This window comes from Diceros bicornis, chromosome 15 (genome assembly GCF_020826845.1).
Source record: "Diceros bicornis minor isolate mBicDic1 chromosome 15, mDicBic1.mat.cur, whole genome shotgun sequence".
Taxonomy (NCBI): Eukaryota; Metazoa; Chordata; class Mammalia; order Perissodactyla; family Rhinocerotidae; genus Diceros; species Diceros bicornis.
The window spans coordinates 27,505,598-27,532,036 of record NC_080754.1 but is presented as its reverse complement, the minus strand read 5'-3'; the positions used below and the strand labels follow the sequence as shown (position 1 = coordinate 27,532,036).

At 38.5% G+C, this 26,439-nt stretch overlaps 2 protein-coding genes across 4 annotated transcripts in view; both read left to right on the top strand.

The window, feature by feature from the left end:
- Window positions 1-166: 166 nt before the first annotated feature.
- WDR53 (WD repeat domain 53) lies at window positions 167-12,738 on the top strand. 3 transcript variants are annotated; one of them, XM_058556026.1, is made up of 3 exons: window positions 173-327; window positions 4,926-5,421; window positions 11,786-12,738. In XM_058556026.1, the coding sequence occupies exons 2-3, from the start codon at window positions 4,942-4,944 to the stop codon at window positions 12,377-12,379; spliced, it is 1,074 nt and encodes a 357-aa protein (XP_058412009.1). In that variant the 5' UTR covers window positions 173-327; window positions 4,926-4,941; the 3' UTR covers window positions 12,380-12,738. The 3 variants fall into 3 exon arrangements, with proteins under 3 accessions (XP_058412010.1, XP_058412009.1, XP_058412008.1); XM_058556025.1 differs by lacking the exon at window positions 173-327 and adding an exon at window positions 344-599; XM_058556027.1 differs by lacking the exon at window positions 4,926-5,421 and having other exon boundaries at window positions 167-327.
- A 1,261-nt stretch (window positions 12,739-13,999) lies between these two features.
- Window positions 14,000-26,439, top strand: part of SMCO1 (single-pass membrane protein with coiled-coil domains 1) — a 35,681-nt gene continuing 23,241 nt past the window's right edge. Inside the window, 2 exon segments of the mRNA XM_058556528.1 lie at window positions 14,000-14,022; window positions 19,409-19,558. Of these exon segments, the coding sequence (XP_058412511.1) occupies window positions 14,000-14,022; window positions 19,409-19,558 (173 nt within the window).

Sequence of the window (26,439 nt, the reverse complement as noted above, 5' to 3'; positions counted from 1 at the left end):
TCCCGCCCCTGCCCGGGGGCGTCCGCCGCGCGCCCCGCCTCACTGAGGGCAGACGCACCCGCCGCACGGGCGTCCCCCGCCCCTCCCCCGCGGCTCAGCGCGGGCGCCGGAACCGCCCGACTCGCACGGCCTCCTCGCGGCGCGCCCGCGGCTCCGCCATGCGGGTTGAGGGCACGAAGCAAGGGCGCACGCCCAGCTCGCTCGCGGTTCCTCTCGGCCCCGGATGTGACTGTTTGGCTGAGGCGCCTCGCGCCCGACGCTGGAAGGGATTGGGCGCCCGAGAGTGAAGTCATCGCGAGGCGCCGAGGAGGCAAGCGGGAAGCGCAGGTATGGGGCTGGTGCCGGTGCGTTCGTGGCTGCCGTGCTGTGCCTTTTCCTCTTTTTGGTCGCGTGGTCCCTCATGGGTTTTCCTGGGCCTCTTTTCTTGTGAGGTTTCCCTGTGTTAGCTAGGTCCCTGCTTCAGACTCCAACCTAATGCATAGAACTTCCCTCTCCTTGCTAGCCAGTTCCTAGCTCCGCCGCCTTCGGCTTGAGTTGGATCTTTCTTTACCTTTGGCAGCTAAGGTCATCTTTTTCCTGGTCAGGCCCTCTCGTTCTCGGTAAGTACCGGGACTTAGCGGAACGTGTGCCCCAGCGTATATTCGGAAAATAAGGTCGCCACATTTGAACCTCCCTCCCTCCCTCCCTGCCCCCCACCCCGCAAACGTTAGGATAACCATAAAGTGCCGTTAAAGTGCTTACTGAGTGCTACATTCTTCTGGACAAAATATGGCCTCTCCCAGTCTTTCCTACATCAGTAGGCCGATTAAGGTAGTGTGTTTTTGTTTAATTAGACATTCCAGTCGGGAGAATGACGTGGAGACCGTAATTATAGATGGCTGCTTGGAAGGGAAAGAATTTCCGCATTATTTGATCGTACTGCTTTTTCCTGGGTGGCCCAAAAGTTTTTTTGACAGCCTTTAAAGAATGCCTAGTAAGAGAAAATAACTATCATCTGAGCCAGGCATTCTACTACTACATAAAACCTTTATGCGGGTTTTTATATAATTCTCAAAACAACTCTGAGGTAGGTAGTTATTATAATAGGGTTCGCAGATTCCCTTAGTAGTCAGTTCCACTGTCTCGCCTTTATTGTAGTGAGAAATCTTCCCAGAAGCTCCCCTGCTGTGTATAATCCATTTCTTGTTCTCCGCTAAAAACAAAAAATAGCAGCTACCTTCTCTACTCTCAGATACATGGTGTTTGATTGTTACTTCCCCTTCCCAGATGTGTTTTTCTCCACACTTAGTAACCCAGATTCTTTTCATTCTTGCTAGTGCCAGTGCCACAGCCCTTCAGTCATTTTGGTTGCTATCCAGTTTCTCCACGTCAAGACCAACTTTAGAAAATCCTAACATGGGAGGAGAAGTTGACCTGTACTTAATATATTGATAGTGACTCTCTCTCATTATATTATTTGAATGATCGTGTAAACTCAGACTAGGGAATTTAATTCAATATTCATTTTTCAGCTTTCAGCCATAGGACGTCCAAAGAAGGAAGACCAAGTTTTATCTGGAAAAACACTTAAGTTTCTTTTAAATCTTTAAGGATAAGTAGAGTTGGTCCCTCTGTGAAGGGGGCAAAGAACTAGGCTTTAAAAGCACAGACACTTAAAAAAGACAAGTGAGTATGTGGAGATGTGACTGGAGCAGAGTATTTAGAATAAAGGTCATTAGGTGTTGGAAGGAATCTGCTATCTAATTGTAGTTATTCACAATAGGATATGATTAATTGTTGTGCTTGATCCTTTAGGCATCTACATATGAGAAGAGAAGCGTTGTTGACTTGATACCTGAGTATGGGGATAGTGGCACTTACCTATTTCTGATAGGCTTTCCAGTCCCAGTAGGAGAAAAACAAGAAACAGTGGCTTGACAACTCATTTCTGAAAGACTGTTTTGATTTAACCTAGATAATAAATCTACATTTTTCCCACTACCTTCTACCACAGCAGTCTGTCTGATTGTTGAACACTTTGTGATGGTAGTCTTTGGATGTGTTTCAAATAATTTTAATTTTGCAGTCTAAGGAAACAAGTGATTGGAGGGCTCTGGTTGAATCACTAATAAACACTGCATGATAAATGTTGACTGACTAAAGTTAAAAGCCTCAAAGTGTATGGATTTCTGGGGCTTTCCCAACTCTTTTTCTTAATATTCCCCATAATAGGTCTCTGTTTTTATTTTTCTGACTAGCTAGGTGATCAGTAAATATCCATGTGATGTAGAGATTGGAAGTGTAGTTTGTTTTTTGCTCTGGTGCACAGAGGTGAAAGTAGAGCTGACCTTGATCTTGTGAGATTAATAGAACCAGAGTTACTACTGGTTCCATTATGGAAAAATTTACAGGAACTGTGTTGTTGTTTATAATAGTCCCTTTAAGTACAAAATCCATTTATTGCCTGACCTCACATTTTGGGGTGGAGCTTAACCAAAGGTATCTTTAGAATTGAGTTAATTTTTTCAGAAAAGAATTATATCAGAAAAAAACCTGCTAAAACTTTTGTCTGCCAGTCAGCATTTACTTAGATCCCCTTTGGGTAGACCTGTGATGGAGAAATAGAAGTACTAGAAACCCTGCCTCATGCGTGTCTTGGAGAAAACCTAAAATCCCAGCAGGGATCCAAAATGTATATGCACCCAAAATCCTAAAGCTGTAGAGGGCAGACTTCCGGACTTTAAAGTTGATTCATCATAGAAAAATTAAAACTCTAACTTAGGAAATAAGGGATCAAAATTCTAAAGGTTTGTAACAGAATTATTTGTAACTTAAATGGCCTTTTCAATGGTTTAATTTAAATTTCATATTTTAAGGTAGGATATTGTCTTTATCATGTGATGTCAGTAGTCACTAAAGATGGCAGTTCCTAGGCCTAAATAATATTAATACCTTTCATTTTAAATTGTGTCCTTTTTTCTTGGTTTATCTGAAACATTTGGCAAGAGTCTTTGTTATGGTAGCAAATTATTTAACTAATATTTCAGTACTTGTCAGCAAAAATCAAACCACCAGGGTTCCCTCTCTTAACCTTCCTCTGAGTCATTTCCTCTCCAAGCCTCCCCATTAAAGCTTATTGCTGAAGTTAATTAGTTTCCTCTATATACTGATTGAGTGTGTCTGCTGAAATAAAAAGTGTATCTTTTTGTCGTTTTCCCATTTTGTCATCTTTCTGAAAATTGCTGTATCTGATTTTGTGACTATGTTTCTGTTACTTTGATTACTAACAGATTAGTGATTTTTTGCAGTCTAGTTAGTGACTTTTGTGTGTGTGTGGCGAAAAGTGGGAGGAAATAAGCTTTGTGTTGGAAATAGAAACTTTAGGTAGAATGCTAGATAATTTTAAATGATTTTGCAAAACAATATTAGGAAATTTATCTCTATCATTGGACTAAATTCAGGTATTGTATCTGAAAGTAGTAAAGCAATTATGGCAGTTTTTCACTAGATAAATTCTCCCTTAGCTTGTGAAATGAAAAATTAAATTTTATTGAGATAGATTTCTTTTGTCTAACCATTTAGAGTTTCATAAATTACCGTGATTTCCTTGTTTGCTTTGCTCAATAGGCAGTTAAGGCAGGGTAGTATTATATGGCAATTCCAGTTTATAGATCTGCTATGCCTAGCATATCAGAAATCTGAATCTTGTACATAGGTACTACTGTTGTATAAGTGATAATAGGTGATAATGTGATTAAAGAATTGTAAGTTAAAAAGCAATAATGAATTATTAGTAGTTTTTCATCATTTTCTGTGCTTTCAAAGAATATTAACAAGTAAAACTGTTGACAAGTGAAATTGTTAGAAAAGAGTCTTCATTATTTAAAAGTTTGGGGTCTCTTTATATTGGATCCCATATACAAATCTTAAGGGCCAGGTGACTTTGGGCAAATTACCTAATATTTCTGAGACTCAGTTTTATTATCTGTAAAATGGAATAATACCAGTCAGAAGGGTTGTTTTGGGAATAAAAATTATATAACCTACTGAATTAGTCTCTGGTGGTAAGACCCAAGGGTTCCAATTCCCCAGATGATGGTTGGTGTAGTACAGGTTCTCAACTTCTAGCACGCATCAGAATCAGCTAGAGGGCTTTTGAAAACACATTGCTGGGCCCCACCCCCAGAGTTTCTGATTCAGTGGGTCTAGGGTGGGGTCTGGCAATTTATATTTCTAACAGGTTCCTAGGTGATACTGATGCTGCTATTCTGGAAACCATACTTTGAGGACCATTCGTGTAGTATATATGATGCCACTTTGACCAGACTAATAAAAATAGAAGAGATAATGGTAATATTTGTTGAGCACTCATTATGTACCACACACTGTTATATATGCTTTGCATATATAATCTCATTTAATCCTCTGTGATCCTAAGAAATGGATGTTATTATTATTATTATTATTACCCCATTTTATAGAGAAGGAAAGTGAATGACGGAGAGGTTCAGTAACTTGCCCAAAGTCACCCAGCTAACAGGAAGTAGATATTCAAACCCAGATATTAGTCCAGAGCTCACTCTCTAAAACATTATTCAAGTAAAAGATATAACCTGATGATTGTGCAGCTGTCTCTTGAAAAGAATTTTTCCTAATTTAAAATAAATATATTTAGTGTTTATTCTTACGTGGGCCTCACATCACAGGCTGGAGAACCAGGCTTACCTGGGTCCCTGATTGTAAGGGAAGGCTTAGGCATGTGCCAGCCAGGTGCACCTCAACCCTGTGTTCAGCTAGGCTTTTGTGGACTTGATCTTCAAATGTCTTTTTTGTTGATTGAATTTTTTTAGATGTCTTTGAAAAATACTTAAATGAAATACTGCTTATTGCATTTGCCAAGTTCTTATATAAAACATGAGATTATAGTTTTTTCTCCCTTTTCGCAGAGTCTTCTGGGCCAATATGGCAGTCAAATGGACTGGTGGACATTCTTCTCCTATTCTCTGCCTCAACGCAAGTCAAGAAGGGCTAGTGGCTTCTGGGGCAGAGGGTGGAGATCTCATGGCTTGGGGTAAAGATGGAACTCCATTAGGACACACACGCTTCCAAGGGGCTAACGATGTTACCAGTGTCTTATTCTCTCCCTCCTGCCCCACCAAGCTCTATGCCTCACATGGAGAAACCATTAGCATACTTGATGTCAGGTCCCTCAAAGATTCCCTGGACCATTTTCACGTGAATGAAGAAGAAATCAATTGTCTTTCACTGAATGAAACTGAAAACCTGCTGGCTTCTGCTGATGACTCCGGGGCAATCAAAATCCTAGATTTGGAAAATAAGAAAGTTAGCAGATCACTGAAGAGACATTCCAATATCTGTTCCTCTGTAGCTTTTCGGCCTCAGAGGCCTCAGAGCCTGGTGTCATGTGGACTGGATATGCAGGTGATGCTTTGCAGAGAGGACTTGGTTAATTTCTAAATGGGATTTGCTAACAGAATCAGGTTATTGATTGGGCTAAATATATCTTTGCCTTTTCTATTCTCTATTAACATGTCTTGTCTATTTATGAACCATAAGCTTTACTTCTCCTGCATGTTTAGTGCTAACTTGACAAAGCCTAGTAGATTTTGTTTACAAAGTAATCATTAATCCTTTAGTCTTCCTTTCTCTGTGCTTTAATACATTCCTAAAACCTGAGAATTCAAATATCTGATTCTGAACATCTGTTTAAACAAAGGGGCGTGCTAAAGGCATTTATCACCCACGCTCTACAAACTGTTTTAAAAAAACAAAAAAAAGTTCGAGATACTGGATTTGTTGTTTTTAATTCAAAATTTTGGAATGCATTAATTGAAATATTGTGTATTGGTGAGCAGGATCAGAGGATTGTATTCAATGCTGAGTTTTGAAGGGAACGTCACAAATTAGCCCAAATTTAGAGAGAGCCATCAGGAGAGTAGATATATTTAGAAACCCCGTTATGTGGGGAACTGGAGGTGTTTAATTCTTGGTTTTCATGAGGGGAAAAAGTGGCATATGCTGGTCTAAATAGAAATCATAGGGAAGCTGATTTTGGTTTAATAAAGCTTAGAAATAGCTTGAACTTTCCCACAGCAAATGTGCTTCCTCTTGAGAGTAAATCTTGTATCACTGGAGTGAGAATAATCATGGTTTCTCTTTGGTAAGCACTTAGTACTTGCCAGTACTTGCCAGTGCTTTATATATATATTAGTTTTTATTCTAATCACATCCTGATAGATAGTTATTTCTTTTTTACAAACAAGGAAGCTGAGATTCAAATTAAGTGTCTGCACAGCTGCCTGAATTGGGATTCAAACCTCAGTCTCTCTGGCTCCAAAGCCTATAGTTTTTCTCTGTTACACCAGAGGTATTCAACCAGAATATCATCAGTGTGGTAGAAAAGCTTGGTTTGGGAACAGAAGACTTCTAGAAAAAGAACCATTGTTTATTGATGGCCTCTGTGCCGAGCACTGTTCTAGGCATTTGATCTACATTCTCAACTATATACAGTATCTTCTAAAACTCCGTGATTCTATAATAGCATCAAAAGTCTTGTCTTTCCACCATCTTGGCCAGTGATTATTACCACTCCCTCCTGCACTCTCCACACCCCTTCATAATTTAGAAATAGATGAGGCTCATTTTTCTTGTTGTCACTATGACTGCCATGCCTCCTCCCCAAGTACTGGTATTTAGTAGGGAGAATCAGTGGATGTCCTGCAGTGCTGGGAGAGTCCCTAAACAATAAAGAATTGTCCTACCAAAAATGTCTATAGTGCCTCTATTGAGAATTATTCTACACTTATGGGGCACAGTGACCCTACGATCTCTAAACTCCTTTTCTACTCCTGGGTCTTGACCAGGCCCTTTATAAACCTCCTACATTTTCTACCCTAGTAGTGATAATCTGCCTTCTTGGTTATACAGAAAGACCTGCACAACCAGGTGGATATCTGTTTTAAGTAGGCAGATTGTAGTGTCTCTGACTCGTTCTTTCATCCTTTTACCAGTTTTCAATCATTGGTTCATTAACTAACTACTAGGGATGGCAATAAACAATTAGGTGTGCAAAAATGACCTATATTCTTCAGATTAGATAAGAAGTGGGCATCCAGAATTTACCATTTTTCCCCCAGTTCTAGGCAATAAATTTTAGTGGCATGCAGCTGCTAGAGAATAGTATAGGAAATATTTTGTGAAAGGGAGGTTTAGGTAATTGCTTATTTGATTTCACTGCCAAGAATTGCTAAAAGTTCACTGTTGATTAACTTTTGCCCTGGGTTGTAAAATACCGACAGTGGCTAAGACAACACAACCATGGTTTTGTTTGTTTGTTTTTTGTAAGGAAGATCGGCCCTGAGCTAACATCTGCCAATCCTTTTTTTGCTGAGGAAGACTGGCCCTGGGCTAATATCCATGCCCATCTTCCTCTGCTTTATATGGGACGCTGCCACAGCATGGCTCGACAAGCGGTCTGTTGGTGCGTGCCGGGGATCTGAACCTGCGAACCCCGGGCCGCTGCAGCGGAGCTCGTGCACTTAACAGCTTGCACCACCCAGCCGGCCCCAACACAACCATGGTTTTAAGAAGTTACTTCATTAACTAAGTTGAAACTATAATTTCTTCCACAGTTTACTTCTTAAAACCTGGTTATCCAGTGTTATTCTAAACTTTAAGAGTAGCCAGCCTGTGGGGGAGTCCAAGAATATAGGCATAATCATGGAAGGGAGTTCTTTTTTGTGTGTGTGTGTGAGGAAGATTAGCCCTGAGCTGACATCCATACCAATCCTCCTCTTTTTTCTGCTGAGAAAGACTGGCCCTGGGCTAACATCTGTGCCTATCTTCCTCCACTTTATATGGGATGCCGCCACAGCACGGCCTGACAAGCGGTGCCTCTGCGCGCCCGGGATCCAAACCCAGGCCGCCAGCAGTGGAGCGCACACGCTTAACCGCTGCGCCACGGGGCTGGCCCCATGGAAGGGAGTTCTTATCAGGTTAATTTTGAGAGTTATTTCTCTCTGAGCAAATATTTTATCTTAAGGCAGGAACTGAATTATTACCACACACATCAACACACCTTTGTTATTATAGAAATTATAAAAATTATATCCTTTGATTTAGCTAGGTTTAAATAATTAGGCAAAGCATACTCAAAGAGGCAGGGACCTTAAGAACAAAGTGTAATTTATTAAGACACTTGAGACTGCTTAGTTTTTATTAAATAGGTACAAAATATTTATAATATGTAAGTGTAATGTATAAGGAATAACATAATGAATAACATATAACAACATAATAAAGGTATAAAGAATAATATTAAATAAATACCTGTGTACTCACCACTCAAATACAATTTTTTCTCGTAAAGACCTTTGGAAATTGAAACTATCATATATTTCTGTAGCCTACACATTGATTTCTTTTCCCCCTCATTTTTGCATCTGAAAATAAATGGTTCAAAGGTTTGTTCCATTTTGCATTTGAAAGATCACTAATACCAACACTTAAGAATCAGGATGCCACGTGGAAGAGGCTTTTTTTTTTTCTTTTCTTTTCCTTTTTTTAAGGCATAAAATTTTTTTTATTGCAGTAATATTGGTTTATAACATAAATTTCAGGTGTACATCATTGTATTTTGATTCCTGTATAGATTACATCATGTTCATCGCCCACAGACTAATTACAATCCATCACCACACGCATGTGCCTAATCATCCCTTTCGCCCCCCTCCTTCCTCCCTTCCCCTCTGGTAACCACCAGTCTAATCTCTGTCTTGATGTGATTGTTTGTTGTTTTTATCTTCTACTTATAAGTAAGATCATACAGTTATTTGACTTTTCTCCTGCTGACTTGTTTCGCTTAGCATAATACCCTCAAGGTCCATCCATGTTGTCACAAATGGCTGAATTTCATTGTTTCTTATGGCTGAGTAGTATTCCATTGTGTATATATACCACATCTTTATCCATTCGTCCCTTGATGGGCACCTAGGTTGCTTCCAAGTCTTGGCTCTTGTGCATAATGCTGCAGTGAACATAGGGGTGCGTGTATCTTTACACATTCGTGTTTTCATATTCTTTGGATAAATACCCAGCAGTGGAATAGCTGGATCGTATGGTAGTTCTATTCTTAATTTTTTGAGGAATCTCCGTACTGTTTTCCATAGTGGCTGTACCAGTTTGCACTCCCACCAGCAGTGTATGAGAGTTCCCTTCTCTCCACATTCTCTCCAACACTTGTTTCCTGTCTTGTTAATTATAGCCGTTCTGACAGGAGTGAGGTGATACCTCGTTGCAGTGTTGATTTACATTTCCCTGATAGTTAATAATGTTGAACATCTTTTCATGTGCCTGTTGGCCATCTGTATATCTTTGGAGAAATGTCTGTTCAGATCTTTTGCCCATTTTTTAATTGGGTTGTTAGGTTTTTTTTATTGAGATGTATGAGTTCTTTATATATTTTGGATATTAACCCCTTATCAGATATATGGTTTGCAGATATCTTCTCCCCGTTGTTAGTTTGTCTTTTGGTTTTGTTGATGGTTTCCTTTGCTGTGCAGAAGCCTTTTAGTTTGATGTAGCCTCACTTGTTTATTTTGTCTGTTGTTTCCCTTGCCCAGTCAGACATGGTACTTGAAAATATGTTGCTAAGACTGATGTCGAAGAGCGTACTGCCTATGTTTGCTTCTAGAAGTTTCATGGTTTCAGGTCTTATGTTCAAGTCTTTAATCCATTTTGAGTTAATTTTTGTGTATGGTGTAAGATAATGGTCTGCTTTCATTCTTTTGCATGTGGCTGTCCAGTTTTCCCAGCACCATTTATTGAAGAGACTTTCCTTTCTCCATTGTATGTTCTTGGTTCACTTGTGGAAAATTAGCTGTCCATAGATGTTTGGGGAGGAGGGTTTTTTTTTCTTGAAAATGAATCTTTTATGTGGAAAGAAATGTTTTGGTAGGGGGAGATATTTTTGAGCGGGTCTTCTTGATATGATTGCTTTCACTTCTGAACATTTGTCAATTGTCCACTTTCTCTCCCTTTGATGTTTTATAGGTCCATAAACCCCAAACTGTTATATTCTTTTCCCTCAATATCTCTAGCTCTCCTGCTTAGGGTGTTACCACTTGAACAGGTAGTTGAGAAATTATGAAATACCTTGGAATCTTTGTCAGTTAGGAAGAGTAAAGAAGTATAAAGAGAATGTCCAGGCAGGAACAATTTGGGAATCTTCAATACTTGGAAATGATTCTTGAATTCGTGGAATCTAGGATGGCTATTAACACATTTAGATGATTTAAGTAAATACAAAAATGTTTTAGCTGCTGAAAACACTTTGGGGGTACTTCATGTTTGGGTGTCTTAGGAGGACAGAAAATATAATTCAGGCATTATGGGGGCTGTGCAAGAAAGAACTTGGGGATACCTGCCAAAACAGTTAAGCTAGCAGATTCTGGAATGTCCATTTTCCTTGTGTTCAGGTTTTTTTATAGAGACTATTTCCACATCAAGTTTTAGTACCATTCATTTTTGTTATAATTTCTGATATTTCTTTAATTTATTTCAGTTTGTTAGTATTTTGGCTTCACTCAAATAACAATTGCTGGCCACTTAGTATAATGTTAAAAATCCAATCCAAAAGGATTTTCAGTGCTTTCCCTAGTAGAAGCAAAATATAAGTGTTCAATGTCACTTCTTTTGAAAGTAGGCTGAGTTGAGGGAACTTACTCTGAAAGAAAACCAAATCCTTAATATCATCGCAGTAATAATCTTGTCAGTTCATATCTGTATTTTTGACTATCTAAACAAGGTCATGCTTATCCTAGTGTTCATTTTAAATTATGAGTCATAATTCAGGCATAATATGAGATGATAAAATATAGCTAGCTATTCTCTGAAAGTATGAAGAATATTTTCCTTTTCAAATTGGTTGCTACAGGAAAAAAATGAATCACTAGATTATAGAGTAAAATCAATTCATGAAGCTTGTTGTTTTGTTTTAAATAGATTTTAATTAGCATTTCATTTAAATCAATTTAGTAAGTCCAAGATCATGACAGGGAACGACAACAAAAAGCCAGATACACCAGGATGTCAAATTAATCAACAGACATGTTTGGAATTTCTCTTCTTTTCCAGGCATTATGCTAGGCATTAGCAAAGCTGAATTAAATCACAAGAAACTGACAAGCTAGTAGTATATGTCAATTAAAAGAATAGCAATTAAATATGGGAGAGAGAGAAGTGGGCTGGAATAGTTAGGAAAGCTTTCTTAAAGGGACAGGGACTTGAACTAAGCCCCTAGGGTAGATAATTAGGGTAACGTGAAAGGAAAGGAAAAGCATTCCAGATATAAATTATTTCAGTGATAGTCCAGATTTAGTTTATTTAGTTGAAAGGCATTTTTGCTTGTAACCAGCAAGACTAAAATTAATAAATTTCATAATCTTCAATTTTACTTGCAGAGATGAGGGTAGAATGACTTAAACTGGCAACTGCTTAACAATTTGGATTACCCTTTAATTGGTTTGTTAATCGAAAGTTATTCAGGATCTTGTTTTCTAAAGTCTACCTTACTACACTGGCATTCTAGTTTGGGTACCAGGGTAGCATTCCACTGGCATGTTGCAGTGCCGTCTGAACTTTTTTTTTTAATATTGCTGAAAATTTCATTCATTCTTGCTTTCATTCTCAGACTACTTTGATGATTTTATTAGAAGTGGAATAAGCATGATAGTTGAGCAAAATGGCTAGAATTCTGTTTGACTGTGTAACTTCCTCTTATTTAAAGGTAATGCTGTGGAACCTTCAGAAAGCCCGGCCACTCTGGATTACAAATTTACAGGAGGATGAGACAGAAGAAATGGAAAGCCCACAATCATCTGGTCAGCTTTTAAACCCTGCTCTAGCCCACTCTGTGTCTGTGGCATCATGTGGTAATATTTTTAGTTGTGGTGCAGAAGATGGTAAGGTTCGAATCTTTAGGGTGATGGGAGTCAAGTGTGAACAGGAACTGGGATTTAAGGGCCATGCTTTGGGAGTATCACAGGTCTGCTTTCTGCCAGAATCCTATTTGCTGCTTACTGGAGGGAATGACGGAAAGATAATGTTGTGGGATGTAAGCAGTGAAGTTGAGAAAAAACAGAAGAGTCCTACAAAACATACCCACAGGAAGAAAACTAAAAGAGCAACTTATACGAAGCAGGGTGGAAACACTAATGCTTCAGTAACAGATGAAGAGCATGGCAAAATTTTACCAAAGCTGAGTATTGAACATGGAGAAAAAGTGAACTGGCTCTTGAGTACAAAAATAAAGGGATACCAAAATATATTGGTAGCTGATCAAACTAGTTGCGTATCTGTATATCCCTTAAATGAATTTTAAATCCAATAAAAACATTTGAAAAACTGCAGCAAAACTTTTTTTAGGTTAAAAAAAAATCCTGATTCTTTGTTTAAATTGTCATATGTAGAATAATACTATTCCATTGTATAAATTTTAAGGCATTTGAGCAAATGAAGATAATTGAGTACTACTTCATATAGTAAATGATATTAAAATTTGGGGAGAGAGAACTAATACTCACTGAGTACTGACCAGGTACCAGCCATTTTACATGTATTTCATTTCTTATTCCAAGTCAATGAAGTGGGTGATTTCCTCCATTTTATTGCCCCAGGAATTGAGACTCAGAGGTGTTAAGTAACTTGAGGATCCAGGAAAATTGCAGGCACAATAACTTGCCTGCAAAGAATCTTGGTTGTCTTGTCAAGCCTCCTGCCTTAGGGAAACCCACATCCTGATCCAAATGTCACCACATTAGTTATAACATGAGTTATTTTGGATCCTAGGATGTCATGAGGAGCCTTATCAAGTTGGAAGAGGAAACCTGTTCTTGCTTGTTCTGTGTAAAGCCCAGAAGGTTTTGCTGACAATTACCTTTTGCTGTTTCTAAAAAAAGGGTTCTGGGTCAAATCAGTTTAGGATATTATGTAGCAATCCACACCATGGTACTGGTGAGACCAAAAATAAGGTGAAGTCATGAGTAAGCAGAAACTCTGACTAAGCAGAAGGTACAGGGTGGAGAAGAGAAAGAAGAGGTAAAGAATACAGGCCAAGATAGTGTGTCAAGAGTAAGTTCCTTTTCCTCATCACCTGGATTGCTGTCTTCTCTGCATGTTCTTGCTGCTTCTGCTTATACTGCCTACTCTTATATTCACAGTTTTGAAGGGAGAATCTGATAGGTTATCATTATCCTTGTTTGTGTCAAACTCTTCTGATAAACTCAATTTTAGAATGCTTGTTGCAAGTGACAGAAACCAAATTCAAATTTGCTTAAGGGAATAGAAAGGAATTCATTGGCTCACATAACTGAGAAGTCCAGGGATAGTCAGGCGTGTACTGCTGGGGTAGCTAAGCTGATAGGATGTGAGTCTATAGGTGCCCCGCCTTGTGGAAAGTCTTTCCTAGAGGTGAAGAGATAGCACCCTCACAGTAATTTTTTAGCCTGAAACAAGTGTATTCTTGGAGGCTTTTTTTTTTTTTTTTTTTTGCTTATGCTATTTGAGCTGGACTTTTAATTGCAGCTAAAAGAGTCCTAACCAATGAAGTGGGCAATCAGTAAATACTGTTTAGTGATCTCACGTGGAGTTTAAGGAAAAGAAAATACCATCTTGGCCCTAAAAAAAATTTATTGGCAAATGACCCTGGTGTGAGTATTGATAGAAACAAGGTTCTGATCCCAGCACTGAGCAAGGCTCTTGGCCATTTTGGGCCTTAGTTTTCTTACTTGAAAGTGGAGGGGTTGAATTAGACATCCTGTAAGATGCCTTCTGTGCCACCGTTTTATGAAATGAAAACAATATTATCATAATATTGTGCTTAGCCAGTGATTATAATGTTTATAAAATGTCAGGAAGGACTAATGATCATGGGCAATCTCTGGAGTTTTAGAGGGATCTTTTGAAAAGTTACCCAAGTACAGCATCATTTTAGCTATTGAGCATGAATAATTTTGTGGAAGCAAGGTAAGAAGTATTTAAAGCAGGAGTGAAACATCATTCTTAATCAGATTTCTTTTGGTAGCCCATAACAGATAGCCACTCAGACTGCTTAAGCAAAAAGGGAAATTTACTATCCCAATTGGTGGAGGGGGCAAAATTCTCTATTAACCTCAAGCAGAAATGTAGCTCGGCTTCATTTGAGTCTCTAACCAGGGAAGCCATTAAGAACCAAGGCAGCTGTACTTTCCATCTCTCTGAGTCCCTGTGGTCACTTATCTCTGCTTCTGGCTACATAATGGCTTTCACTTGACAAAAGATGGCTTTTCAGGGCTACATGAGCAACCCATGTCAGTTCCAGAAACCAAGTGAGCAGTGTCTAAGTTCCGGGTCCCTGAAGAGAATCTGATTGGTCCAACTTAGTTAATTGCCTATCTCTGATCCAATCAGTTGTGACCGGGGTTGGGGGGGGGTGTTATCACTTAGCATGAGCATTACCAAAGGGGCCAACCCCCATAGGTGGAGAGGGTAAGTATGGACTGAACCAATAGTATGAGAAGATCTACAACCATTGAAATTTTGGTAAATTTACAGTGTGAAAATTATATGCAAAAGGAACTGTTCTTAAGTCAGCTGTTTTGCTAGTTTGGCTCTCAATTTGCAAGCAGCAGAGACATGCCCATGTTACTTTAGTTAATGAGAGTTTAAGGAAACATAAAGTAAGCACAAGAAAGCACCATAGCGTGGGCTGCCTGAGAACCAGGGTATCATTTTGAATATAGCTTACTCTAGTAGCCAGCCAGCCATTCAGATAACAAATAACAACTCTTAGAAGTGGGCTTCTGTGTCCCCCATCTGTAGTAGGCTGAAGATGTCTCCCAAAGATACCAGGTCCTAATCCCTGGAACCTGCAAATGTTACCTTATTTGATAAAATGGTCTTTGCAGATGTAATTAAGTTACAAATCATAAAGGATTATGTTAAATGAACATAATCATGGTAATTGTGTACTTGCCTTTCTATTTTTATTAGAGTATAAGATGCTTGAGAGCAAGGTTTCTGCCCTGTTTAGTTTCAGAGCTTATGATCTGGCCTGTCCTGGATTCCCCCAACTCACACAAACAGTACTCATTAAGTATTAAGTGAACCAAGGGAAGGTCCAGAAGGGGAAAATGTTAAGAGATGTGGATAGAAAATAATAATAATAAAGGTCAACCTGAAGGAAACTGGTAGCAGGGTTACCTGACAACCACACTGAACTCTTTGCTCATGCTTCAGGTTATTTTTAACATCAGGTTATTTTTAACACCAGCTATCAGGGCGACACATAGCTCTCCCAACCAATGTTCAATTTACAGACACCCATACATGCTCATTTCACATTTGATGTTCCGTCTCCAAATTACAATTGGTTTGTGGTCCAAGATAGACAATCCTGGGGCTGATGCAGTACTGCCCAGTTGCTTCTCTCTGCCCGGAGCAGAAATCCCTTCAAAATTAATCAGTCACTCTCAGGCAGAATTATGTATAATCCTGGTGCCTTAACCTATGAACAGCTCTCTCTTGACCTCAGTTTTCCTATTGGCAAGCAGAGAATTAGAGAAAAACAGAGGAATACACTGCACATGTGCTCTGTGTGTGTGTATGTGTATTTGGTGTCTGAACTATTTGAAAGTGAGATAACCATGACACTTGATTTTAAAATACATCAGCATGTATCTCCCGAAAAGGAGACTTTCCAGTATAACTGTGAAACTGATATCATATCTAAGAAACTTAGCAACAATTCACATTCTTGCTCTACACCAGCCCATTGTGGCTAATACCATCCTTACTACACTAAAGTCTGGTGATGGGAGAGGGTGGTAGCCAGAACTGCAGAAGATGGTCCCCTCAGCCATGGGCAGGTCTTACGGAGGTGAGAGGCTGGGGACAACAGGCATCTTCTGGCTCAGTTGGGATCTGAGCAGAGGTGGGTCTCGTCTGTAGCCAACCCTCTTCCTGTAGGGTGTCCCAAGCAGGGAAGATTGCTCCTTCCACTGGGCTAAGGTTAATTTTAGAGACTTAACGTTGCCAGGCCAGAGGGACATCGTAGGAGGGTGAGGACCTGAATCCTCAGCTGGAGTGAACAAGGTACCCTCCTATCACCACTACCACCACCTGGGCCATACTCCAGCCAGAGAAGCAGGACTTAATCTAGGCCCTGAGGAGGATGTGGGAGAAATTCAGAACACCTCCCCAACACCTGGAGAGCCCCTGCCATACCCTGGTACTCGGTGGAGGGAAGGGCTGGGCTGAGGTTTAATAGAACCTCCATCAAGTTCTCTTCTCTATAGCCATAAAGAGTGCTTGGGGAGAGTGACCCAGAGTTCACTTGGGCATGATTTTCCTGTAATCCTTCTAGCCAATGAATGAAGAAGCATCCAGAGCATGCAGTGATCAAGTAAAAAAAGTCCTATTGACTTACAAATATTGACACAACAGGTCACAGGTAGCTAGTGACCTAAAAATTGAGTGCATTTTTGAAAGTTTAGCTACTCTGTTTAATTTTAGAATTGCTACAAAGTACACCATCAAATGTGTGATTTATCATGAATGAAATACAGTGAAAGAAAGTGTTTATAAGAATTGTATGCCTTCTGAGTCCACAGACTTGACAAAATCTGCATGTACTTTTCAAACCTGAATTTACTCATAAATAACTATATGTTACACTCTCGGGAGTTCAATTATTGGATTCATTAAGTATTATATCTGGGATGAACAAGATTGTTCATTGTGTTACAAGCCAATGTGTGGCTGGATAAATGCAATATGTTAATATGAAAAATTATTAAGATATAAAAGACAAACTGTCAATGTAATCAACGGATTCAGTAAAGTTGCAGGATATAAAATCAATACACAGAAATCAGTTGCTTTTTGATACACCAACAATGAGACGTCTGAAAAAGAAAACTACTCCATTCAAAATAGCATCAAAAACAATAAAATACTTAGGAATAAACTTAACCAAGCAAGTCAAAGACCTGTACACAGATCTGTACAAACTATAGGATGTTGCTGAAAGAAATCAAAGAAGACACAAACAAATGGAAGGACATCTCATGTTTGTGAATTGGAAGAGTTAATATTGTTAAAATGTCAGTGCTACCTAAAGCCACCTATAGGTTAAACACAATCCGTATCAAAATTCCAGTGACATTTTTCTCAGAAATGGAAAAAACAATCCTAAAATTTGTACTGGACCACAGAAGAGCCAAAGCATTCCTGAGAAAGAACAAAGCCAGGGGTATCACACTTCCTGATTTCAAACTATGCTACAAAGCTATAGTAACAGTATGGTACTGGCATAAAAATAGACACGTAGACCAATGGAACAGAATAGAGAGCCCGTAATTAAACCCCCATATATGCAGTCAACTAATATTTGGTAAGGAAGTCAGGAACATCCAGTGGGGAAAGGATAGTCTCTTCAATAAATGGTGTTGGAAAAACTGGATAACCACATGCAAAAAAATGAAATTGGATTCTTACCCCACTCACAAAAATTAACTCTAAATAGATCAAAGACTTAAACATAAGACCTAAAACTGTAAGACTCCTAGAAGAAAACATGGGGAAGAAACCCCTCGACATTGGACTTGGCAATGATTTTTTGGATATGACACGAAAATCACAAACAACAAAAGAAAAAACCAACAAGTGGGACAACATTAAACTTAAAAGCTTCTGCACAGCAAAAGAAACAACAAAATGAAAAGGCAACCTAAAGAATGGGAAAAAATTTTTGCAAACCATGTATTGAATAAGGGGTTAATATCCAACATTTATAAAGAACTGTTACAACTCAATAACAAAAAAACAAATCTGATTTTAAAATGCACAAAGGAACTAAATAGACATTTTTCCAAAGAAGACATCCAAATACGCTAACAATGAAAGTTATGTACCAAGAGGTACGTGAAAAAGTGCTGAGCAACACTAATCATCAGGGAAATGCAAATCAAAACCATGATGAGGTATCACCTCACACCTGTAAGAATGACTACCATCAAGAAGAGATAACAAGTATTGGCAAGGATGTGGGGAAAAGGGAACACTTGTGCACTGTTGTTGAGATTGTAAACTGGTTCAGCCACTAGAGAAGACAGTATGGAATTTCTTCAAAAAATTAAAAATAGAACTACCATATGATCCAGCAATCCCACTTCTGAGTATTATATCCAAAAGAAATGAAAACAAGTTATCGAAGAGACATATGCACTCCCCTGTTTATTACAGCATTATTCACAATAGCCAAAATATGGAAACAACCTAAGTGTTCATCAATGGATAAATGGATAAAGAAGATGTGGTATATGTATACAATGGAATACTATTCAGCCATGAGGAAAAAGGAAATTCTGCCATTTGTAACAACATGGATGGACCTTGAGGATGTTATGCTAAGTGAGATAAGTAAGACAGAGAAAGACAAATACTGTATGATATCTCTTACATGTGGAATCTAAAAAGACCAAAATCATAAATGCAGAGAGTAAAATGGTTGTTACCAGGTGCCCCGGGTTGGGGGAATGGGAGAGGAGTTGTTTAAGGGTACATACTTGCAACCAGTAGATAAATAAGTCCTGGAAACTTAATACACAGTACAGTGATTATAGACAACAAACTGTATTATAAACATTAAACTTGCTAAGAGATTAGATTGTAAATTGTTCCCACCACTGGAAGAAATGCTAATTATGTGATATGATAGAGGTGTTAGCTAACGCTACAATGGCAATCATATTGCAATATAAATGTATCAAATTAATATGTTGTACACTGTTGTATGTCAAATATATGTCAATAAAAAAGGAAAAATTATTAAGATATAGTAGAATATAATACAGGGAGTTATGTAACTATGGACTGATGAGGAGAGCTTTTTTTCTGTAGGTTAGTGTGGTGTACTCATGAAAGAAGGAAAGTTGAATAAATTGGTATTGAACTGAGAACATATTTGCCTGAAGGACAAAGTAAACAGAGCTGTGGCCCAAGATCCTGGGGGCTTCATCTTGCCATTTGATGGGGCTTCTCTGCAGTTCTGTCCCTCTATCTGAAACAGAAATTAATAGGTGGCACCCCCACTAGCCCAGGACCTTTCTTTTAGCCTGTAGTCTTCTCTCAGCCCAAGTGCTGGGGCTGGCCCAGATGTTGACAAGCATCCTAAGTTACCTCTCAGATTCAGGACCTAAAGACACAGCTGGAACAGTATGAGCAAGCACATATGCTGATGCTGTGAATGATAAAGGCACAGGTGATGGCATTTCCTCCCTTTTTGACGGTGTCTTGATTCTTTTATATAGCTCTTGTTTGGAAGAAGGAATTTAACCTATGGAAAATGTTTGTTTCTGACATAAAAATACAGGATAATATGCAAGGAGAATTTGGAAGATCACGGGGTTGAAGTCCTCCTGTACCATGAAGGGTTTTGGGGAGCAGCAGCCCTCCATATTCTCACGGGTCAGGTGGTACCCACGTATCAGGAGGAGAACCAGAGAATAGAACGGAGGTCTGAGTATGTATTCCCAGTGGTCTGCAAATTCTCTATTATACTTTCTTTTTACTTTAACTTGCTATTGCTTATGTAACTGACACATCAGTGAAATTTACTAAACTTTTTTTTTTAATCTTAGAGTGCTTATGTGTGTTTTATGACTTTGTGACTTTAGAAAAAGTTTTATTTTAACAATATCAGAAAGGAGACAGCTGCTCTTTTAAACACTGGAAATAACAATTGTTTTATGGTACTGGTAGAAACAAGAATATAGCTTTAGGGTAAAAAATTTTAAATCAATAATTAAAATTTTTTGGATTTTTAAAACAGCCTTATTAATGTATAATTCACATACTATACAATCCATCCACTTAAAGTGTCCAATTCAATTTTTTAATTGTTTTTTAATAAATTAACAGAGTTGTACCACCATAACCACAATTTCTAATTTTAGAAAATTTCTCTCCCCCCCCAAAAGAAACCCCATACCCATTAGTAGTTATTTTCTCTTACACTACCACCCCACACCCCTCTAGGCAACCATTAATCATTAGTCTCTGTAGGTTTGCCAATTCTGGACATTTCATATAAATTAAATCATATGTGGTCTTTGTGACTGGCTTCTTTCACTTTGCATAATGTTTTCAAGATTCATCCATGTTGTAGCATGTATCAGTACTTCATTCCTTTTTGTGGCCAAATAATGTTCCATTGTATGTATATATCACATTTTGTTTATCTGCTCATCAGCTGATGGATGTTTGGATAGTTTTCATTTTGGGGCTATTATGAGTAATGCCGCTATGAACAAGTATATACCTAGGAGTGGAATTGCTACCACTGAACACATAGTCGTAACTATGTGTTTAATATTTTGAAGAACTGCCAGATTGTTTTCCAAAGTGACTGCACCCTTTTATATTCCCAGCAGCAAAATATGAGAATCCTTATTTCTCCACATCTCACCAATGTTTGTTATTTTCTATCTTTTTTTTATTATAGCCATCCAAGTGGGTGTGAAGTGGTATCTCATTGTAGTTTTGATTTGCATTTCCCTAGTGACTAATGATCTTGAGCATCCTTTAATGTGCTTATTGGCTTGCACATTTATAGCAAACAAATTTTCAGCAAAGGTGCCAAGGTAATTCAATGGGGGAAATAATGGTCTTTCCAACAAATGTTAGTGGAACAATTGGATATTATACGCCCAAAAAAGGAACCTCAGCCCTTACCTCATACCGTAAATAGTGGATCATAGAACTAAAAATAAGAGCTAAAGCTATAAAATGTAGGAAACATAGAATAAGATCTTTGTGACCTTGAGTCAGACAAAGATTTCTTAGGACACAAAAAGCATGAACCATAAAAGAAAAGAAATTGACAAGTTAGACCTCATCAAAATGGAACATTTTTGCTGTTCAAAAACAACTATTAAGAAAATGAAGAAGGGGCCGGCCCCATGGCTTAGCGGGTAACTGCCCGCGCTCCGCTGCTGGGGGCCCGGGTTCAGATCCCGGGCGCGCACTGATGCACCGCTTCTCCGGCCATGCTGAGGTGGCGTCCCACATACAGCAACTAGAAGGATGTGCAACTATGACATACAACTATCTACTGGGGCTTTGGGGAAAAAAAGAAGGAGGATTGGCAATAGGTGTTAGCTCAGAGCCAGTCTTCCTCAGCAAAAAGAGGAGGATTAGAATGGGTGTTAGCTCAGGGCTGATCTTCCTCACAAAAAATAAATAAATAAGTAGAAATAAAATAAAAAATAAACTTTGGGCTGGCCTGGTGGGGCAAGCGGTTAAGTGCACGCTCTCCACTGTGGCAGCCCGGAATTCTCCGGTTCTGATCCCAGGCAGGCCCAGGTGCACCGTTTGTCAAGCCATGCTGTGGCAGCATCTGATATAAAGTGGAGGAAGATGGGCACAGATGTTAGCCCAGGGCTGGTCTCGCTCAGCAAAAAGAGGAGGATTGGCAGATGTTAGCTCAGGGCCGATCTTCCTCACAAAAAATAAATAAATAAAAATAAATAAATAAAAATTCGAATTAAAAAAAAAAAGGAAAATGAAGAGGCAAGCCATAAACTGGGAGAAAATATTTGTAGAATATATATCTGCTAAAGGACTTACATACAAAATATATAACGAACTCTTACAACTTAATAAGACAATCCAATTAAAGAATGAGCAAAGGATTTGAATAGACACTTCACCAAAGTGGATATACAAATGGCCAATAAGTACATGAAAAGGTGCCTGACATCCAGTAGTCACTAGGTAAACACAAATTAATGCCACAATGTTGTATCTATACACATCCATTAGAATGGCTAAAATTAAAAAGTCTGACAACATTGGTGAGGATGCAGAGCAACTGGAACTCGCATACATTGTTGGTAGGAATGAAAAATGGAGGAGCCACTTTGGAAAACAGTTTGGCCGTTTTTATAAAGTCAAATATATACTTACTATATGACCCAGCAATTCCACTCCTAGATATTTACCCAAGAGAAATAAAAACTTGTGTGCACACAAAGATCTCTACCCAAATGTTTATAGCTAATTTATTCATAATAGCCAAATAGGAAACAAACCAAATGTCCATCAACTGGTGACTATTTGAACAAATTGTAGTATGTCCATACAATGGAAGACACAAAATATTGATACATGCAACAACATGGACGAATCTCAAAAGCATTATGATATATGAAAGAAGCCAGACACAAAATGCTGTGTGATTTTATTTTTATGACATTCTAGAAAAGGCAAAGCAGAAAGCAGATCAGAGGTTACCAGGGGTCAGAGGTGGGGTATACTTGCTTGACTGCAAGAAAGTACAAGGGAACTTTTGGGAGTGATAGGGGATGTTCTGTGATCTTTATCATGATTGTGGTGGTGGTCACGTGATTGTAAACATCCGTCAAAGCTCATCAAATTGTACTTTTTAAGTTATTGAACTTTATGTAAATTGTATCTCAAAACTGATTTTTAAAAAAGGTTACTTGCTATAAAAGTGCAGTTTCAAGACAAGTGTCTTAACACTTGCCAAACCTATTACCACCCAATGCCCTTGTACATAGAAAGTTTGGAGCTTTCACACCATTAATGTTGGTCTTGCTTTGATTTCTCACCACTAATTTTTCATTTAAAATAAGCAATTTTTTTCTTAGGTTTCACAGCTTAAGTTAATAGTTTTTCCACCCTTTCTTTTTCTAGTTTAAAAGTTATGATGTTAGAAATAATACAAACAAGAGTGTAGACTGGACACGTGTTCAACAGAAACACTTTGATTGGTTGTTCAGCAGACACAGGTCCCCCAGAGGCAACAGAGTCACTCAACAAAAGTGTCAATAAACCCCATCCCCAGTGTCTCTTCATCAATTCTTATCAACAGCAGTAGTGGAATTAACAGGGAGACTTATTTTCTGTGTCATAGTGTGGAGTATCTTCGGTTTGAAAAAAACTCATAAAATCTAAAAATGTTTTAAAATAAATGGCAGCTGTAAATATTCAGGGTTTTTTAAATCTAAAATTTACAAACTGAGAATGCATAAACCACGTGATGGATATAATTCAATTAGAGAAAAGTTTTATAATTGAGTCATCACTCTGCCCGGGGTAGTAGTATCAACTTGCCAAATGCAAAAGAGCCTCCTCTAATGCAGTTAGTGCCAAATCCATGATGTGAGAGGTGATTTAGTTTCAGCAAAACAGCATCAGCCATCATAATAAATTAACGTTGACAATTTAAGTTTATTAGTTATAATTTGGGTTGTATTTATTATGTAGATTTGCTTTGATTTTATAGTTGCATAAGAGTTATTAGAAGTTTATACCTAATATTGGGTTTGGATATATTAAAAGCAACATTATACTAAAATAATTTTTTTTTTTGGTGAGGAAGATCAGCCCTGAGCTAACATCCATGCCAATCCTCCCCCTGCCTTTTTTTTTTGCTGAGGAAGATTGGCCCTGGGTTAACATCCGTGCCCATCTTCCTCCACTTTATATGGGACCCTGCCACAGCATGGCCTGACAAGCAGTGCATTGGTGTGCGCCCGGGATCCGAACCCGGGCTGCCAGCAGCAGAGCACATGCACTTAAGCACTATGCCACGGGTCCGGCCCTAAAATAATTTTAGTATAATAATTATATAATTAGTAATAGATCTTAGAAGTCTAATAATTTTTTCTTTTAAAAGTATACAGTACTCAAACTTGAATGCATGGGCTTATAGATAGTGTCCTGAAAATCCTCTTGAGTGACCTTTAGGATCTCCTGGTGAGACTAGGACTAGATCAGTGATGTTGTTGGGGAATGTAGGGAAATAGCAAGGTTGGAACCCACAGTTTTCTGTGGAAGAGGGTATTCTGGAGGGGCACAGAGGATTTTTCAGTATAAATTCAAAGGTAGCTAGGTAGGAAAACTAGTCACATTATCAGTAGGAGGTATTGGAGTCAAGGATAATAAAGTCCAGGTTTCTGGTTTCGGTGACAGGGTGGATCCTGATGCCATAAATCCCAGTAGGGAGCACAAGAGGGTGAGCAGGTTTGACTGCTTGGACCTACTTTATCTGCCCTGACTGGCCCTGACTAGCCATTCTGATGTCATTACCACCAGACCTCCAAAGTGGCACAGAGCTGTTGTTATTAGTCAGGACTCTGGTTGCACATGACAGAATCCCACTGGAGGGATGGTTTGGAGTCTGTTACTAGGGTAAGCCAGGGGGGCACTAGGCAGACACTTCTCTTGCTTTTTGTTTCTCTTAAACCTCTTACTCTTAGACTTGCTCCTTTTTGAATAATATACTCTAGTTTCTAATTGATATTACTGCTCTTTGTGAGGCATTGCTTTTTTAGTTCTTAGAATTTTCAATATTTTCCCTTCCTGCATTGCTCTGTAGAGGTTCAGCTCCCCCTAGAGACACAATCCACAAGTTCCTTGGGTTGTCAGAAATTTTGATAGCTTCAAATTAATCAATTAACTTGATTAGTCACTGCCTGAACCTCTCTCTCTCTCTCTCTCTCTCTCTTTCTCTCTCTCTCCTCCCTCCCTCCCTCCTTCCTTCCTTCCTTCCTTCCCTCCCTCCCTCCCTCCCTCCCTCCTTCCTTCCTTCCTTCCTTCCTTTTTCATAAGGAATTCTTCATGGCTCTAGGTAACCATTTATTATTTATTTATTTATTTATTTATTTTATTTTATTTTTTTATAATTTTATTTATTTATCCCCAAAGCCCCAGTAGATAGTTGTATGTCATAGCTGCACATCCTTCTAGCTGCTGTATGTGGGACGCGGCCTCAGCATGACCGGAGAAGCGGTGCGTTGGTGCACGCCTGGGATCAGAACCGGGGCCGCCAGCATCGGAGCGCACGCGCTTAACCGCTAAGCCACGGGGCCGGCCCTCATTTATTATTTAGATATTCAAATTTAAAATTATTTTTCATCTAAGTAGTTCTTTTTAAAATTAATCTATTTTGAATTTTCAAAAGTGTAAAAAATTGTTTTTTAAAACATGTTATTTTCCAGGGTCATAGAATCCTTGTTTATATTTCTGAAACGTCATTCAGTTCTACTATCCTACCACATATTTTCATTGTCTGTGACATTCCCATCAGTGGATATGGCTATTTCTTAAAAAGATGGCTTTTCCTTCAAAGCTTGTGTCTTCTGAGACTGAGGTGTCTTCATAACGTTGGCTGCAAATGAGATTCACCAATGAAGATTTTAAAAATACCTAGATGCCTGGGTCCTATCCCTCAAAAACCTGATTCAGTTCTGGTTATAGAGATTTAATGTGTTGCAGATTAACTCATCCTTCAAAAATACTAAAAAATCTGAATGAAATATCTTTTAAATTGATTTGCACACTTGTCAAAATGGCTAAAATAAAAAGTAGTGACAACACCAAATGCTGGTAAGGATGTGGAGAAACTGCATCTCTCATCCATTGCTGGTGGGAATTTAAAATGGTACAGCCATTCTGGAAAAACAGTTTGGCAGTTTCTTACAAAACTAAACATGCCACTACCGTATGATCCAGCAATTGCACTCCTGGGAACTTATCCTAGAAAAATGTAAACATATATTTACATAAAAACCTGTACACAAATGTTTATAGCAACTTTATTTTGATAGCCCCAAACTGGAATCAGCCCAGAGTCCTTAAATAGTTAAGTTGTTAAACAAACTGTGATATATCCACACTGTGGAATACTACTCAGAATAAAAAGGAACAAACTATTGATACATGCAACAACCTGGATGTTCATATAGATTTTCAAATTTGTTGTCATGAATTTGTTTATAATATCCTCTTACCTTTTTAATATCTGTTTACATGTATAGTGATGTCCTCTTCTTCAATCCTGTTATTGCTTATCTGGCTTCTCTCTTTTATTAGTCTTGTCAGGAGTTTTTCAGTATTAATAGCCTTTCAAAACACCAATATTTGCCTTTGATAATTCTTGCTATTATTTGTTTTCTGTTTCATTAATTCCTGCTCTAATATTTATTATTTCCTTCATTCTATTATCTTTAGGTTTAATTTGCTTTTTGTAACACCTTGAGGTGGACACTTAGCTCACTGATTTTTCAGCCCTTTATGTGTGTGTGTGTGTATGCCTTTAAGGCTATAAAATTTCTTCTAAGTATGGCTTTAGCTGCATCTTTCTAGTTTTAAGTGCCACACTTTCATTATTGTTCCAATACAACATTTTAAATTTTCATTGTAGTTTCTTCTTTCAGACATGGATTATTTAGAAACATGGTAAAATATTGACACTTTTCCCCCTGATATTGGGAACAAGAGAAGAGAAGGAGATCTCCCTCATTTCTATTTGACATTCTACTAGAGGTCCTAGATAGTATAGTAAGGCAAGAAAAAGAAATAAAAGGCATAAGAATT

Bases quoted from the DNA above. Each gene is read 5' to 3' on its own strand.
- WDR53 (XM_058556026.1), top strand. From the start codon at position 4,942: ATGGCAGTCAAATGGACTGGTGGACATTCTTCTCCTATTCTCTGCCTC. The intron at 5,422-11,785 runs GTGATGCTTTGC...TCTTATTTAAAG, and splicing joins CATGTGGACTGGATATGCAG to GTAATGCTGTGGAACCTTCA.